This window comes from Desmodus rotundus, chromosome 10 (assembly GCF_022682495.2).
Source record: "Desmodus rotundus isolate HL8 chromosome 10, HLdesRot8A.1, whole genome shotgun sequence".
In the NCBI taxonomy this organism is placed as follows: Eukaryota; Metazoa; Chordata; class Mammalia; order Chiroptera; family Phyllostomidae; genus Desmodus; species Desmodus rotundus.
This window is the reverse complement of record NC_071396.1, coordinates 1970783-1989156: the sequence shown is the minus strand read 5'-3', so window position 1 is coordinate 1989156 and position 18374 is coordinate 1970783. Positions and strand designations below refer to the sequence as shown.

At 46.6% G+C, this 18374-nt stretch overlaps 1 protein-coding gene across 4 annotated transcripts in view; it reads left to right on the top strand.

Annotated features, from left to right (window-relative positions):
* PTPRC (protein tyrosine phosphatase receptor type C) overlaps positions 1 to 18374 on the top strand; it is an 85778-nt gene that overhangs the window by 54038 nt on the left and 13366 nt on the right. For all 4 annotated transcript variants that reach the window (XM_053913014.2, XM_053913015.2, XM_053913016.2 and 1 more), the window contains 14 exons: positions 1170 to 1241; positions 2121 to 2279; positions 3374 to 3582; positions 5583 to 5643; positions 7752 to 7860; positions 8582 to 8616; positions 8860 to 8969; positions 9916 to 10006; positions 10096 to 10172; positions 14240 to 14276; positions 14374 to 14471; positions 15434 to 15559; positions 17257 to 17414; positions 17584 to 17719. In XM_053913014.2, coding sequence (XP_053768989.1) covers positions 1170 to 1241; positions 2121 to 2279; positions 3374 to 3582; positions 5583 to 5643; positions 7752 to 7860; positions 8582 to 8616; positions 8860 to 8969; positions 9916 to 10006; positions 10096 to 10172; positions 14240 to 14276; positions 14374 to 14471; positions 15434 to 15559; positions 17257 to 17414; positions 17584 to 17719 — 1478 coding nt within the window. The remainder of the gene's footprint in view (positions 1 to 1169; positions 1242 to 2120; positions 2280 to 3373; positions 3583 to 5582; positions 5644 to 7751; positions 7861 to 8581; positions 8617 to 8859; positions 8970 to 9915; positions 10007 to 10095; positions 10173 to 14239; positions 14277 to 14373; positions 14472 to 15433; positions 15560 to 17256; positions 17415 to 17583; positions 17720 to 18374) is intronic.

The following is an 18374-nucleotide window of genomic DNA, read 5'->3' as shown; positions in this document are numbered from 1 at the left end:
GCACGCCCCAACATCTGTTTGTCTTTCTTGGTCTGTCTTAGTTCCCATCTTTAACCCCAAAGGCTGGAGAAAGACTATCTCTGGGAGACAACTGCTGCCCTCCAAATACCAGGGGAGTGAGTTACGCTGCTTTGAGCTCGCTATTCAGGCTCACGGACAGACCTCCTCCAAACCTCGATCCACATAAGCACTGGCTGCCAAACTGGCTAGGATAAAAGCCTTGTGGAACCACATAATCAAAACTTATTTCGATCCAGAATGGCGGGCATTAAGTCAATTAACACCAGCTTCGGGGATTTCTGGGGAACAGACCCTTAACGAGGTTAGAGCAGACACTGTCTCTCGCTGTCCAGCAGCCCGCGGTGACACGGAGACAGTGGGCAAGTCCCTGAGGCAAGGAACGTGCGAACGTTAGACCAGATATTTTCTTACAGAGTTTCTGCAAGTCCATGGGCACAGCCGGCTGGCCCACAGAAGTGAGGTGTCCAACCCTAAGCGAAAGCTCAGCCCCTCTGCAGAGCCTTGTCCCTTGTCCACACCAGACAGTAGGCACAGTGGGACCTGAGACCTCCAGGCCCAGTCCCATCCGGGCTTTGTTCCTCCTGCCCGTTAGGTCACAGACAGGTCGCTGAAGGGGGGCGGGGTCCAACAGAAACCCTTGGCCCAACAGAAAATCATGGATTTACTTAAAACATTACCTAGTTTTATTACTAAGTTTTATTACTTAGGTGCGTTTTCTCTATAAGTGATCTCCGATTTGGGACCTGCTCAACGATTTTAAAATATTATCAAAAGGGCCACCGCATAATGAGGGTGCTTACGGGAGGACTTTGTTTGCTTATCTGTGGTGGTGGACATCACTAAAATTATGCACAGACCTGTTTTTGGTTCCTCAGTTTTCGTTACTGTTTGTGTATTTGATGTGTGGCCCAAGACAACGCTTCTTCTTCCAGTGTGGCCCAGAGACGCCACAGGACAGCTTGGGCAGGACACCCCTGGCTTAACATCTCCGTAGCTCACTTTTCTGGTCTTTAAAATCAGATGTGGGGATGGCCAGGCGCTCATTCCCACCACTTTCAAACAGCACTTGGCGCGTAGAGAGATCTGTGTGTTATTTTTATTGTGACGGTGTTGACATTCTTAAAGAGGTTTTATTTATTTATTTTTAGAAGGAATAGATGGGTGTAGCAAAGAGAAGAAAGACCCCCAAATGCCTAACGGGGACCTGACCTGTAAACAAGGTATGTGCTCTGACTGGGAATTGAACCTGTGACCTTTTGGTTTGTGGGGCAGCGCTCAACCCCCTGAGTCCCACCAGTCAGGGGGGACGGGGTTGACCCTATTGTCACCATAAGTGCTATTTCCTACTCAGAAATAGTCCGGGGCCAGTGACTTTTCATCTTCACAAATGCTGACTCCCTGCCTGAATGTTCAGACATATTTAAATAAGTCCCACCACCCACGTGACTCCCCAGCCAGAATCCACCATCTTACTCGGGCTCATCCCTCAATCCAAAATCATCCTTGCTCTCATGGTGGTTTGCATTCACCCTTCCACCTCTTCGGTCTCACCCACCTTTCAGTAAGAGCTGACTCACATTTTACTGCCAGCACGAACCTCCCCCTCATTCCCCGGATGCCATGAATTACCTACCGCTGAGTAGACCTGGTTGTTCGTGGCTGACTGGGTCACTCATCTAACATCCCTGACAGTAGCTAGTATCAAGGGTCCACGTTTGGAGTTTAAGTGTTAGAAAAAGGGTTGCTTAAAAAAAAATCATCTTTCTGAAACATCACAAGTCAAGACTTCCATAATATCCACCGCGAGCTGTTTGCTCAGGAAGGAAAGATCATCTTCGCAAACGTGCCTCAGCGTATGACATTGTTTATTTACCAAGCTAATTATATGCAGCCATAATTTTGAACACTTGACTTTGTTTGTTACAATGGAATTGGTTCGGGATAATCGCTGGCCATTGTGAGTACTTCTGAACACCAAGGATATATTTGCACGTATTTTCTCAATCACAGCTGGCTAGGAAGGATGTTGCGTAGACATCAAATTAAGTGTGTGCTGCTCTTGACTTGTAATGACGTAATGTTTTCTTTTCCTCCCTGAGATGGCCCCTGTCATAAACTGAATAAGAATGTGACCAGTGGTTCTTTGAAAGAGCTGGAGCCGTACAGGAGGTACTGTGTAACAATGTATGCCTCTGTCGGGGGAAAAACGCCACGTGAGGGACCTCCCAGCATATGTGCATTTCGAACAAAAGAAGCACGTAAGTTATATGCTTTAATGCTTCCTTTTTTCTAGGAACGGCAGGAGCAAAGTAGGAGCATTTGTAACATACGGCACCAATGTCTTTATGCTCCACTTGGGAAATGCCGGGATCTGGCCTGTTTGTTAGGGTTTGTACTATTTAAAGTACAATGATTGAAAAACTTTTCCTGGGTCCTCTGTATGCCTCAGCTATAATCGTAAGGATTATGAAAGCAAAGCGTGAGGGCCTATGAACTGGTACCGCGTGTGAGATGTCAGGCACGGAAGTCCCTGACCCCCTTAGATGAGAGGGGTGCTGTCTACTGCCGCCGTTGGTGTCCAGAGATGCTAAGGGCCGCTGGTCAGACACCTAACGCTGCCTGACCCACAAAGCATTCCCTCGCTAACCTCTGCTTCCCTGCCCAGACGCTTCTTCCAACGAAAATGTCTTGTTAGCGTTTTTCTGTCTTTGCGTTGCCCTGTCCACCTGGGGCTCTCTTTTACCTGCCTGGCATCTCTGTCATTTCCAGACCCCGAGCTAGACCTGCTCAGAGGTGAATGTTAGGCCCAGGAGGTCAGGGGACAGGAGATGCCGTGGGCAAGCCGACAGCGGCGGCCACAGAGGCCCTCGCTGGCATGAAGACAACTTGCCTTACTCAAGGCTGGACATAAAATGCTCTTAATGACCTGGAGGTTTGGGTTGAAAACGTCCAGGTTCTCAGGTGCTAGGCTTTTGTCCCAATCCTGGATTTCTGTGACGTCCCAGAAAACAGAGCCAAGTTGCAGCTTGCTGCCCACGGATCCCGGCAAGAAGGCCGCAGGTAGCATGCAGGGCGGCCGGCACCCTCCCTCCCCCTCGGTCCTGCAGTTCTCCGCGCCTTCTTGGTGGGACGGCACGCACGCTCGAGGCTTCGAGTGCAGCGTAGAAGCTAATGGTCCCTGAACGAATAGGTGGTTTATTTCCGATGTTCTGTTCCAGTTGTTTCCCGGAAGTACTGCTGGAGCTTTCTCCTCCGTACCTCCCTAAGGAACACCTGAACCCGTTTCTGTTGTAAACACAGTGTCAGGTAAGCACTCAGCGCGAGCTTGACCGATCTTGCTTCCTTTCGGTAGCCCCGACCCAGGTGAGGAACGTCAAGGTCTCTCGGGACTCAGACAACAGCCTGTCCGTGACCTGTGAGAAGCCCGACCACGTCTATGGCCCCAAAACAAACTACAACTTGATAGTCAGGACCGGGGGTGCTGAGGTTCAACGTTACTCAAAGGAAGTGTGCAAATTCTCTGTGGAAAATCTTCATTATTCAACAAAGTATGACTTTGAGGTAAGATGATCATTTCTGGTCTCAGACCGTGGCTCACGTGAGCTCGAGCAGCTCCGAAGTCTAAGGCAATCACCCTTTAAAAGTCTTAAAAGTTTGACTGCAACCTTTTCCCCACCACAGTAACAATAGTACCTTAAGGCAACTATTTTGTCAGAATATTTTTAAAGGTAAGTTTCTTTTTTTTTTAAGATTTTTAAAATTTATTTTTAGAGAGAGGAGAAGGAGGGAGAAAGTGAGGGAGAGAAACGTCAATGTCTGGTTGCCTCTCTAGCACCCCCTACTGGGGACCTGGCCCGAAACCCAGGCATGTGTTCTGACTGGGAATCGAACCTCAACTCTTTGGTTCACAGGCCAGCGCTCAGTCCATTCAGCTACACCAGCCAGGCCTGTCTGAATATTTTTGGCCCTCAATAATATACCAGTATATTACCTTTAGATGATCAATCTATCACATATCATTAATATATGATATCATCAACATGTGATGGTCTTCTCTCTTTCCAGAATTTTCTTTTCCCATCTGTTGAATAAAATTAAGTTATTCTGGAAAATTATAGGTAAACATATTAAAGTGCAACCCTAAAATTCAAATGAGGAGATAATTACTGAGTTATTCACGCTCTCCCCCGCTCTCCAAGACTTTTGTGCTTCACCAAACGCACGGCCGCCGCTGGTTCTCTGCTTCAGTCTCCACTCCCGCGTTCACACCTGCGTGAGGGGCATCCTTTTAGCTCCACTCAGCATTGTGACTGCCGGCTCATAAACTAATAAAGTTGTTGTTATTACTGTTAACTTCATTACTTTTCTTTTTTGTAGGTTTATTTTGATGTTCTGGTAGTTTTTCAGCCATGTAGTTCTCTTTTTTTATTAACTAAAGAAAATTAAAGGGTTTATAAAATTTTGACTGTATCCCATGTCTAATATTACTCATCACTAATTTCTCAGTGACCGACAAAATTATATAATGAGTGGATTATTAAAGTGCTCTTATTGATCATTTCTAAAGAGTTTAGAATTGCAATTTGAAAGAGTTTTTAATGTACCTGTTTTTTTAAAGACAGTGTTTCTATATTTCTCGGGCTTGATTTTTTTTTTTTTAACAACTGCTGCCTTTTGGAATTTCTAAAGTATTTGTTACAGTTCACTCTATGATACATGCACATGAATATTCTGTGGTCACTGGAGAAATTACATATCCTCTATAGGGTAAATGCTTAGATATATATTTTCCAGATTAATAAGTTTGCAAAAAAATTTTTATTTGTCATTAATCTCTTTAAAGATATGATTCAGTTAATGTTTTTCACTAAATTTATTTTTACTTAAATTTGGGTGGGTTTTTTTTTTTTTGCCAAACATTCTGACCGCTCTCTTCCCCCCCCCCCCCGTCAGTTCCCCCGCATATCTAAACGGGTTTTGCTGTATTTCTGTCCAATGTCACGAGATGCAGGGACTGAGGCTGGTTGCGTCCCTCCCGTAGCTTTTGCCCCACGCCACTCAGAGCATCGGGCTTTGCCGCTGCGATGCTGGTGGCCTAAGCGTCACGGGAAGAGCAGCATCACGACGGTTCCATTGCAGTGTCTGCCGCTGGAGGGCTCTCCTGCGCCTTTTCCGTGTTGTTCTCGTCAACACTGAATGGCAGCCGTTTACTTTTAAAATAAAATGTGGAGATTTATCCCCTATTAATGGGGAATTTAACTTTAAATTATGAGTGTTTTGAAGGGCTGGATTTTATTCCTTCCATTTCTTTATTCTTCTCGACATAATATCATTGCTAAATGGGCTAAGATTTCTTTATCTATTTTTCACTGTTAAACATTTTCTTTTAAACAACATCTGGTAAAAATACTGACATCACCTTCAAGTTTCAACTTGCAATTAAAGACCGCCAACGTATTTCTAATGGAAATAAAAACCACCGCGTGAGAAATGTATATATTGCATTATAATATGTAAATTCACACGAGAAAACGAGTTTCTCTTTTATCACTGAAATTCAGGTCTTTTTGAACAACGGGGTGTACGATGGGCCCACAGCGCCTGCTGCTGGATCAACATCATGTGAGTGATTGCTTCGCTGTTTACTGTGTTGATACTTAAAACTCTGCGAACACGAAGCTTGAGAATTTTATATTCATGTCATGTTTAATCATTAAATGTTTGAATGACATCTATTTTATAAACATGAGTTTACATAATCTGAAAAAAAGACCATATAGATGAGCATCCTATTAAAATACAGTATCTTAAATGCAAATTAGGAAATTCAATGATTAAAAAATGGTCAATTTCAGGAAATCAGTCCTAAGAGGATTGGCCCGCACAGACTGTTAAATTACGATTACGTCTCTGACCTTGATCACGTTCGTAACAGACGTGTTCGTTCCGTGTAGTTTGGAGATCGTGACCCAGTTTACCCTGTTCTGTCCCTCATCAGGACCCTCCTCTGCCCCTGAGTTGCCTAACTAAAGTGAAGATCAGCATCGCTAATAAGAGAGCTACTTAATTTTGTATCGAGAATATTAAAAGTATTTTAAGCAAAATAAATGTGCATACAGGGAAAAAAGTCACGTAAAATGCCCTCAGCATTGTGAGAACAGCCAGGAGTCACACGGCATGTTTTCCGGTCTCCTTCCCTCTGCCCCCCACCCGTGGGCGCGTGTCGTCTGCTGCCCAGTCTGGCGTCGTTGGCGTTGCCAGCTGGGCCGAGCTGCTGGGGGAAGGAGGCTGGGGTCACCGTTTGGAGTGTTCCCTACTTCCTGGTGTGTCAGATAAAACCATACTACTGACAGCTCTCAGTCTGTCCCCCTCCCGGCCACTTCCTGCGCTGTCTCCCACGCGCACGTGGTCATCACTGATGGCTCGTTGGCCAGAGAGGGACGACACAAAAGCAGCTTATCGTCGCCAACTGCTTGGCTAAGTCTCCTGTAGAAATTTAGCTATGGCGAAATTTAGTAATGCACAACAGAACAGCTCCTAGTGTCCGATGCCAAACAAGTTCAGCCTCACACCTTCGACTCCATGCTCATAGAAACATTTCACAATCCCTTACGGTAAAAACGGCGTCCTAGAGTTTTTCCAATTATGTAAACAATTTTCAGCAGCGGTGCCTACGCCTGGGGGCCAGAGACTCAGGGGACGAGTCACAGGCACACTTCCCGGGCCTGGGGGAGCCAGCCGTAGTGCTCTTGAACGTGGTCCAGAATTCAGCTCTCTCTGGTTCTTCCTGGTCTGTTTGCTCTCCACCCAACCACTCAGGAAAACTGCTCTCGTCCAATTCCACAAGGCCCTCCCTTCTCCTGAAGCAAGGGGGCGGGTCTCTGGGCTCCTGGACCTTGACCAACCCGCACCTTTGTCATCATCGACTATTGGTTCCTCCTAGAAATTCTTCCTGCGGAGCTGGTTCCCCAAACACACCCTCTCGGTTTCCCTCTTCCTTCACTTGTGAGTCTCCTTGGCTGCTTCCCTCTTTCCCCTCAGCCGTTTAACATGGCTGAGTCCCAGGGCTCAGTCTGCAGATTCCTTTCCTCTCCATCTGATGAATTCTGCAGGCTTATAAATTAAGTAGCAACTCTCGGTTGAAGACTCTCAAATTTATGTCCAGTGCCAGACGTGTTCTCGGGAGATTTCCGGCAAGAGTGCTCCAAAGTGGCCTTTCTGACTTCCTCCTTCGCCCGCTTACTCAGACATTTAATCCTTTTCCCTGTTCTCAAATGCTCTCTGAGCTCCTCCTCCCCGAGCCTGCTGTACAGCATGGCCCGCCTGGTCCCGGCAGCGGCCACTCCACCGGGCTACTCCCCCCACCTGCAGAGCTTTGGATCCGAGCTGGACCAGTCATCGTGTGCCCGGATTATGGGATTCACAAGTATTCATAAACGTCTGTATGATGCAGGAGTCAGGGTCTCTTTCTCCTCTGCTCCACATCCCCCAGGGGCTACACATTTAACTCAAAACCAACGTGGCCTGCACACCGTTTTCAACCCCCAAATCTGACGCTTCTGCCCCCAGGTTCTTGCCCTACCTACCCCTCTGTGTCATAAGTTGTTTTTGTGAAAACTGCAAAATCTGAAAATAGTACAGTGTTGCGTACTTTCAAGGTGATTACTCCGAGCATCCAGCGAACGCCATGACACAATCATCTCTCTTCCTGTGTTATTTTTCACTTCTAGATAACTCTAAGGCTCTGATCATTTTTCTGGTGTTTCTGATTGTTGTGACCACAATAGCCCTGCTCATTGTTCTCTACAAAATCTACGACCTGCACAAGAGGAGGTCCAGGTAAGTGCTGATTTTGAACGAAACACAGTGGCAACAATAATAGTGATAGTGGTGAAGGCACCGACCCGTGAGGCAGGGGCAGAACCAGTTAAGGGGGGAAGGCCAACACCGCACGAAGCCTAGACCACCATTGAACCTTGGGTCAAAGATTTCGGCATGGCCTTATTGGGTTCTACTAAATATTAGCATTTTCTCCATTCAGGAGCCACGGTATGGGTTTCTCTGAATAGTAACCAGTGACGAGGATGTGTCTGTCTATACAGAGGGGTCAGAGGGATCCAGGAATGACAAAGACAAAAGAAAGGGGAAAACTGCTGAGGGATGTATATGTAGTCACTTGGCCAGGGATAATTACACTTTATGAAAAACAGGAGTTTTAAAATAAAATAATTTAGTCACTTGTCTGAGACTAACGGACAAGTTAGTTTCATAACTAACTTGGTTTTCTTCCTCCCTCACTTTTCCTTTACACTTTACTCCCCTCCTCTTCCATCATCTCCCCTGTTAATCTTTCTTCCCTTCCTCTCCTGCCCCTTCCCTCCCCATCTCCATCCACTTCTCTTCCCCCTCCCCTTCCCTCCTCTTCCCTCCTCTCCTCTCTTTGCTCATTATCCTCCCTGCCTCCGTTCCCTCCTTCTTTTAATATAATTATTAAATATGATTTAAATGCCAGCTGAATTCTATGTTTAAGACTAGAAACTTACATTTCCTATTTTCACAGCAATTTAGATGAACAACAGGAACTTGTTGAAAGGGGTGAGTATGCCTATTTTTTTAACTGAAGAATTCCCTGCCCCCCCGCTTTTGAATCCATTCATTTAAAATAAGAATTCCACACTGTTTATCTAACTTGGACAGCCTCTGTTGATACCATGACAAAGTTTAAATGTACTTATTCAGTCAGCAAGGACTCAATCCAAGTTGTAAATTTAGTGACAGGAGAGTGAACCTTTGAAAGACAGATGTAACACTGGTCTTGACTCTTTAATCTGCTTAAAGACGATGAGAAACAGCTGATGAATGTGGAGCCCACCCATGCCGACATGTTGCTGGAAACTTACAAGAGAAAGATCGCGGACGAGGGGAGACTTTTTCTGGCTGAGTTCCAGGTGGGCGCTCTTCTTGGTATGCAAGGGGGAAGCTTACTCAGTGACCAAGATACCCAGCTGAAATTTGCCTTTATAATATATCACACGCAGTATCGCAACACTATCCAAGCAGGTCATCTTAGCAGAAATTGACAGGCCAGAAGGGAGACCCATAGGAAACTGGCCGATATTCCAAAGTCATGCTTCATTGTATTCATACATGTTGTAAAACTGTGTCGCGAAGCCTACTTGGCTGATTTTGTCCTGGGATACTCAGTAATCATCCAACTCTGTGTTTTGTTTTTGTCTTTGAGTTATATATATACATTTATTAAATGTATTGGGGTGCCATTGGTTAATGAGATCACATGGGTTTCAAGTGTACAATTCTATATTACGTCATCTGTCTATTGCATAGCGTTCACCACCCAAGGTCAAATCTCCTTCCATCACCATATATTTGACCCCCTCACCCCTTAACTGCTCCCCCCCTTCCCTTTGGTACCTACCAGATTGTTGTCTGTGTCTACGGGTCTTTGTTTGCTTGTTTTTCCTCTTTTATACTTAAATTGCAGTTGACATACAGTCTTATATTAGTTTCAGGGGTACAACACCGTGATTAGTCAGTTGTAGAACTTACAAAGTGGTCACCCCAATAAATCTAGTCCCCATCTGACACCACAGACAGTTGTTGCAACAGTACGATGTTTCTAAATGACTTTTGAATTGGTAGAACAATTCTTCCTAAATTTCCTGTCACTGAGAATTTATTCTCCAAGTGCGGAATTTATTTGTTTTTTTTAAAGTGTTTTTTGCCTCATTCCTCTACGTTCATTTTGGTGGTCACACGCAACTTGTCCATCCAGGAAGCAAGTTATAGCCTTGTCTCATTCCCACACCATAACCGGCGAGGCTGACACTGTTTCCCCTGAGCCCGCCGTGACCCCGGGGTCTTTGTGTCTTTCAGAGCATCCCACGGGTGTTCAGCAAGTTCCCTATCAAGGAGGCTCGGAAATCCTGCAACCAGAATAAGAACCGCTACGTGGATATCCTGCCCTGTAAGCCTCCCTTGAGAGCGGGGTGTCCACGAGGGCAGGCTGCTTGGGGATTCGTTATCGCACTCACTGGCCTTCCTTTCCCGGGACAGACGACTACAACCGTGTGGAGCTGTCAGAGATGAATGGAGACGCAGGGTCCAACTACATCAACGCCAGCTACATTGACGTGAGTACGGTGCCGGCTGCCGGCTGAGGGCACGTCTTCGCCATTTGCGTTCCGTCCCTCCCTGTCATGGCACGATTGTGGAAATGTTGCTAGAGCTGGTTCGAAGTAAGCCCGTGACGTCCCTGCTCCAAACAACAAAATCACTAATATTTGCAAGAAGAGTTACTTACTATTTGCTGTCGGTGCTACGTGTGGCATCAGATTTTTCTCTGCAAACCAAGTGATACTAAGAATCAAAATACTCCGGGGCCCAGGGTGTCCGACTGGATGGTCTAGGCAGGGATTTCTCACCACAGCGTTTGCTCCACCTGCGTGCACTGCCGTTGTACAGGTGGGCCGGGGCCGGGGGCTCTGGGTATTTAGTTTCCTTGTCCTGGTTCGAGGGGGAAAGGCCTGAGCTGGGACTCGAACCCCTGCTGCCTGGCGCCACCCTGCTGCTTCCAGTACACGGCATCAAGGGTCAGCAGGGACGTCCTCCTGACCCACCACGTCCGCTCGTTCTAGTCATTCAAAAACAAACACTGTGTGTGGGGATTTATCCAAAATAGTTAAAACTGGGATTTCCTATATAACTGTTAGATGAGTAATGCATTACACACACTGTGAATTTTTAAGCACAACACATTTACAGAGAAACTGGAAAGAATGTTTCTTTCCCCCGCCCACCACTCGTCCCGTGCCTTCATCCATCAGCGAGTCTCCTACGTATCCGTCCTGAATTCCTTTCCACGTGAACATAAAAACTCTCAAATTCATTATTTCCCACCTTATCCAAAAATGTTAACGTAATATTCACACCTTTCTGAAGCTGAATTTACCTAAAACCTTCTATATTGAATATTCAGGGTCCAGCCAAAGTAACACCTGCTTGAGTGTGGTTGGTGGGGTAATAATGTGGCTGTAATAACTTATAGTTTTAATTTAAACATTTCACCGAAAAGGCCGTGGTGTGCTTGAGGGTGATATTGTTATGTTACAGAATGACATGCTTACGATTTTCTAATAAAAGACTTGGTAATAAAAGGGAGCATTATTTGTGCTGGACCCTGTTTATAATATCATTATGAAGAGTCCCTTTTCTTAAAGAAAAAATAATTCACATTAAGGGGTTTTTTTCCTGTTGGTTTGCTGTGCCCTACTTGAATATATAAACTTTCAGAGGAGCAGACGAAACGGGCAAAGGACGAGAATACATGTAGTAATTCGGACAGTGCGGTAGCTTCCCAGGGCCTCACCAGCGTAAAATTTCTGCCGTGTCGGACAACAGAAACGTCTCTTTCACAGTGCTGGACGCTACAGGTCCCAAATGAAGGTGTCAGCAGGGGCGTTCTCCCTTCGACTTCTTATTTTTACAAGAATTTACATAGTCTCGGCGGGGGGGAGCCCGCTCTGTTTTCTGTTCAAATACACACGGCGATCACCCGGGCGGCCCCTCAGTAACTGCCTGTTGACTAAGTGAATGGAGGAGTCAGCTGTGTCACGCGGAGTTTCAGGAAGTGACTGAAATGAATCGTGACGTTTTGTGGCCTGTGTGACTGGGCTTCATCCTTTGTTTTCTTCTTTTAAATGTATTTTGTTGGTTATGCTATTATAGTTGTCCCATTTCCCCCCTTTATCCCCCTCCACCCTGTACCCCCCCATTCCCTCCAACATCCCCCCTTAGTTCATGTCCATGGGTCGTACATATAAGTTCTTTGTCTTCTCCATTTCCTATACTATTCTTACCCTTCCCCTGTCTATTTTCTACCTACCATTTATGCTTCTTATTCCCTGTTCCTTTTCTCCCTCCCTCCCCCTCCCACTCCCCACTGATAACCCTCCATGTGATCTCCATTTTTCTCTGATTCTGTTCCTGTTCTAGTTGTTTGCTTAGTTTGTTTTGGTTTTTTTAGGTTTGGTTGTTGATAGTTGTGACTTTGTTGTCATTTTTACTGTTCATATTTTTATTATCTTCTTTTTCTTAGATAAGTCTCTTTAACGTCTCATATAATAAGGGCTTGGTGATGATGAACTCCTTTAACTTGACCTTATCTGGGAAGCACTTTATCTGCCCTTCCATTCTAAATGATAGCTTTGCTGGATAGAGTCATCTCGGATGTAGGTCCTTGCCTTTCATGACTTGGAATACTTCTTTCCAGCCCCTTCTTGCCTGTAATGTCTCTTTTGAGAAATCAGCTGACAGTCTTATGGGAACTCCTTTGTAGGTAACTCTCCCCATTTCCCTTGCTGCTTTTAAGATTCTCTTCTTATGATTAATCTTGGGTAATGTAATCATGATGTGCCTTGGTGCGTGCTTCCTTGCATCCAACTTCTTTGGGACTCTCTGAACTTCCTGAACTTCTTGGAAGTCTATTTCCTTTGTCAGATTGGGGAAGTTCTCCTTCATTAACAAATAAGTTTTCAATTTCTTGCTCTTCCTCTTCTCCTTGTGGCATCCCTATGATTCAGATGTTGGAACATTTAAAGTTGTCCCATGGGTTCCTAAGCCTCTCCTGATTTTTTTGAATTCTCATTTCTTCATTCTGTTCTGGTCAAATGTTTATTTCTTCCTTCTGGCCCAAACCATTGATCTGAGTCCCGGTTTCCTTCCCATCACTGTTGGTTCCCTGTACCTTTTCTTAGTTTCATAGCCTTCACTTCTTCCTCTATTTTGCGACCATACTCAACCATTTCTGTGAGCTCCCTGATTACCAGTGTTTTCAGCTGTGCATCTGATAGGTTGGCTATCTTTTCCTCACTTAGTTGTATTTTTTTCTGGAGTTTTGATATGTTCTTTCATTTGGGCCATTTTTTTGTCTCGGCACACCTGTTACTTAGTAACGAGGGGCAGAGCCTTAGGCATTCACCAGGGCGGGGCAACCCACACTGTCTGTGGGGGAGGGTCCGAGAGTGAACAGTACCGCTTGCCTGACTCTCTGCTGGTTTTCAGTCCTTTCCCGCACTACCCTCAAGCAACGTGGGTCCTTCTGGTGCTGATTCCCGGTGGGTGGGCTTGTGTGCGTTCTGGGACCCTGTGGGTCTCTCCAAAAAACTCTCCTGTGAGGCTGGGAGTTTCTCCCGCTGCCACGTCAACCCCCACAGGTGTTTTCAATCAGAGATTTGAGGCTTTATTTCCCTGCGCTGGAGCCCTGGGTTGCCTGCTCTGCTTCGCTCCCCAGTTGTTCCTCTCAGTTTATCTGCATGCAAATGGGGGACCCCTGCTCTGCCAGCTGCCACCTCGCCTGGTTCACCAGCCGCTGCCTTGCCGAGAGTTCCCTCCTCTACCAGGCTGCCCGTCTCCGCCCCTCCTACCGGTCTGGATGAATGTTTCTTTAACTCTTTGGTCGTCGGACTGCCATACAGTTTGATTTTCGGGGAGTTCTGGTTGTTTTTTGTTTTTAAATCTGCTGTCCTTCTTTTGGTTGTGCGAGGAGGCACCGTGTGTCTACCTGCGCCTCCCTCTTGTGGGTTTCATCTTGTGGCAGAGATTATCTCTCTGGAGGGCTTCCCTGATTAACGAGGTGAATTGAAGGAATTTGAGATAATTTGGAAGAAATTGGCTCAGGATTGTGTCTGCCTTCGTATCCCTTCTTCCCCTTTGGTAGCAGGAGTGGGGAGAGCAGACATTTGCAGGTGATGAGATGAATGTTACTGCATCGCTTCTCTGGGATGGAGTCTAGGTTGACATGTCACCTCAGGGTGATTTATTAAAAGACATTGAGCAAAAATCCCCAAAGTCACAACGGGTCTGGTCAGGAGTCGTGACAGGTGGTACGGGTTCACTCCTGTGAGCTGCTGTGCCGCCGCAGCTGGGAAGGAAACCTAGCTTTGCAAAATTGTTCTGGGTGCAGAGCAAAGACACGTGAAGTCCTGACGAGGGGCGTAAATGCCACCTGACATGTTTAGCGCAGTCAAAGGCCTGATTGTGGGTTCCTAAACCACACCCCCCCTTGTGATTGCAAATGCCCAGGGAAACCCACAGCCAAGAGGCGGGGGCTCTGGGGCGACTGCCTTCTACTCCCGATGGTGGCAAAGGAGTCCCCGTGTGTTCTGTGAGTGACGTGTCCCTTTGTGTGTGTTTTGAACAGGGTTTCAAAGAGCCCAGGAAGTACATCGCTGCACAAGGTAATCAATCTCTCGGACTGTTCAGTATTCTTTGGAAACCTTGTTTTACAGCCTTTAAAAAAAGAGATTGCTTACTTGGCATCTGTTCACCTCCTAGGTCCCAGGGATGAAACGGTTGGTGATTTTTGGAGGATGATCTGGGAACAGAAAGCCACGGTCATTGTCATGGTCACTCGATGTGAAGAAGGGAACAGGGTAAGCACCCGGAAGATTCTTAGGGCAGACGCTGGGGTGAGGAAAGGACTGCGTTGAGGTGCATTTCCCAAAGTCACGTACAGGTGCTTGGTAATGAAAAGGGGCGGCTCCCTATTTTAATCAGCATGACACTCGACTGAGATTTTTCATACATGTACAGACATAAAATCTCTACGTATATACCTATATGTACATGTGAATAAAGTTTAACCATTCCTGCTGGGCTTAAATTTCAGTCCTATGTCTTTACAGTATTGTTGTTAGTCCAGCTCATTTCTCTTTTAGAGATTTTATTTATGTATTTCTAGAGAGAAGGGAGAGGAGGGAGGAAGGGAGGGAGAGAAACATTGATGCAAGACAGACACATTGATCAGAAACATCGACCAGTGCCTCGTGTACCCACCCTGACTGGGGGCCACACCCACAGCCCAGGCCGGTGCCCTGACTGGGAATCGAACTGGTGACGTTTCACTGTGCAGGATGACACCCAAGTCACTGAGCCACATGGCTCAGGGCGAGTTCAGCACATTTCTATGAGTCGATGTCACAAATGCTTGTAAATACTTGAAACAGAACTGACCTCAGGCAGATGGGTGGTCATTCACGTAATGTGACTCTGAAAAGCGTGGAAGTCTCCCTGCCCCTCAGCACAGAATGAGCCACCAGCCCCCACATCACTTTGCCGACCACTGAGCATGCCCTGCCTTGTTAGGCAGCGAACCCTGAGCAGAGCACCCTCTGCAAAGCAGCAGGAAGCTCGTCCTCAGGACCTGATTGCGGAAAATGGAAGCTATCTCAAGCTCCCATCTTAAGGCGTACATGGACTTAAGAAAGAATAGACGAATGTTTTGAGAATTTCCAATGACCTTGTTTCTATGTTAATGCTTTTGTTTAAAGAACGTGTAATAAACACATTTGTTTACATGGGAAGCTGGAATTATTGGTGATTTTTTAAACGACAGAACAAGTGTGCGGAGTACTGGCCGTCGATGGGAGAAGGCGCCCGGGAGTACGGAGACATCCTCGTGAAGATCAGTGAGCACAAAACCTGCCCGGATTACATCATCCAGAAGTTCAGCATCACCAACGTGAGTGTGCCTTACTGCCTCGTCCTAATTGTCGGGCTCTTTGCCCGACAATGCAATTATGGAATATGCAGCGTGAGAAGTTAAACTATGCTTGGGAGAAGTGACTTTTTACGACCTGCAGGAGGAGACGGTGGGCGGGAGGAATATCAGAAGTCAGCAGGGTCAGGGTAAGTCACCAGCGAAAGTAGTCACCTGTCTAAGTCCCATCAGAGCTACTTAGAATGCTGACTCAGGAAGCACCAAGAAAAAGTTCATGAAATGTGATGAATTGATGATTGACTTTCTGAATGACAAAATGGCCTCTATTCTCAGTGGGTTTCTCACCGATATGGGAAGAGTATCTACACAGAAGGCATGATTAGAGATTGTTGCCAAAAGTACAAAGTTCTATGCAGGAGAAATACAATGTTTAATTCGGAAAACTCAGCGTGTCCTTAACAAGTAATTAAAAATGGAGGTCCTCGCACGTGTGTGTGATTCCACTGGAAAAGTCCAGAACAGGCAGATTTATAGACAGAAGGCTGGCTAGCGATTGGTTGGGACTGAGAGGGTGGAGCAGACTTTTAGGATGACAGCTAAGAAGTGAGGTTTTTTGGTTGGGGGTGGGGTGGGAAATGTCCTGTACTTGGGTAGTGGTGATGATTTTACAACTGTGTCAATATAATTTTAAAAATTGCACTTTAAATGAATGAATGAATTATGGTATGTGAAGAATATCTAAATAAATCTTAAAAATAGAGGTCTTTCCAGACCGGGTTGAAGTTTTCTCTGCATTTTGCTTGTTGAAGGAGGGTCTTCAGTAGCGTAAAATGCATTTCCTTGTGGTCCAGACGTGCATGTCTTCTGCCATAAAAAACACGAATTGTGTATTTACCCCAAGGTCTCCCACGGTTTCCGTGGCCTCATTAATTGTACCCACGGAGGGCTGTGGAAGAATCCCACCAATGGCTTGTGGCTGAGTAAGTCACAAGGGCCCCAGCCCATAGATATGGGTGACATGTAGGGGTCAATGCCAATGTGGTTACCTTGACCAGTTGGATGTCCCTATTCTTGGTTAACTTAGTTCCCACCAGATAAGTACAGCCAACCAAGTTCTGTTGTTTCTTCTGTTATGGAAACGTAGGTGGTCCCTCTTCCCACCTGGTCAGAGAACCATGAATTCTGCATCTTCTGGCGGCACCTTGAAATTGGGGCCAACCTGAGCTGTGATCTGGGCTGACTGTCCTCAGTTCTCTGTCCACAGTTGACATTTCTAGGATGAGGGGGCTCAGAAACAGAGTTTAATCCAACCATTTCTCAGACTTTCTTCACGGGACAGGCGTCCTGTTCGAGTGCCCAGCGGGCAAAAGTGTGTCAGTCAGCCGTGAGAAGGGCCTTCTCTTTTCACGCCCGCTCCCCGGCCCCACGTCTGTGCGTTGTGAGTGTGTGTTTGTTTGTTTTTGGTGTGGCGGCAGGAGAGTTCCTAGCAGTTTCAGCGACACTCACGTACCTCACTTAGCTTCCTGGTCAGTCGCTGCCAACCGGTTCGTGCACGCCAATCATGCATGACGTCACAGTGACCGCTATTCATCAGAGAAGATGTAACCACGGCTGAAAAAACGTGCATGGGGAGTTATTTGTACTGGCCGCCCCTTCCTCTTATTTATGTTGGGTAGTTGCTTTGGAGAAAAATAAAGAACATTTGATCTCTTGACTAGAAAAAAGAGAAAACAGCTGGAAGGGAGGTGACTCACATTCAGTTCACCAGCTGGCCGGACCACGGGGTGCCCGAGGACCCCCACCTGCTCCTCAAGCTGCGGAGGAGGGTGAACGCGTTCAGCAACTTCTTCAGCGGCCCCATCGTGGTGCACTGCAGGTGAGGGCTCCGACCGCGAGCCCTGGCCCTCCCCCAGGGCCGCCTCCCGCGGGCAGGGGCTCTGCTGGGGGCAGTCTGTCCTCTTCTCTCCACTTCACCCGTGTTGGCTGTTCCACACCTGGCCCCGCCGTGACCATGACCTGACTTACTGCCGCGTTTCTGTTCCCAGCGCTGGCGTGGGGCGCACCGGCACCTACATCGGCATCGATGCCATGCTGGAGGGTCTGGAGGCCGAGAACAAGGTGGACGTTTACGGCTACGTGGTCAAGCTGCGGCGGCAGAGGTGCCTGATGGTGCAAGTGGAGGTCCGTTCTCGCTCGCTGTTCTCACTGTGGCTCCCTGTGGATTTTTAGGGGGTGGAAGTGGGGATCATTAAGGAAACCCAAATTCTTCTCAATCTCTACCAGTGGGTGAAAATCACTCCAATTCCTGACAGCTAAAGTGTGGGCTAAGCACCAACCCTAGAAGCATTTGCATTCATGGCTGAGCGCATGGTGAAGAGGGATAACTGAAAAAATATATTTTTTAATAGTGTAACACCACCCACACATATCATATTGGGAAAAGAATAAAAATACTGAAAATCCATTTGGCGGCATCTCATAAAATGAAAACTAAGGAGACAGAATAGTACCGTGGTTAAGAGCTTGCTTTTTGGAACTAGACCTCCAGTGTTCAAACGTTGCTTCTAATTCCTAATACTGTGCATCCTTTTAAAAGTTGTAATGTATCTGCACCTCATCATGTCACCTGTGCCGTGGGGATAGTGGTAGGATTCACCTTACAGAGTTAGGGCAAAAGGTAACTCAAGTAGGGTGTTAGACAAGTGCCCGGCACGTGCATGGAGCCGGTGATTGTTGAGTGGTGGCTTTTAGTGACACATGCACACTTGACCCCTCAATCCCACGTGTGCCCAAGAGAAGCACTTACAATGTGCACGGCAAGAAACACGCGGTAGGG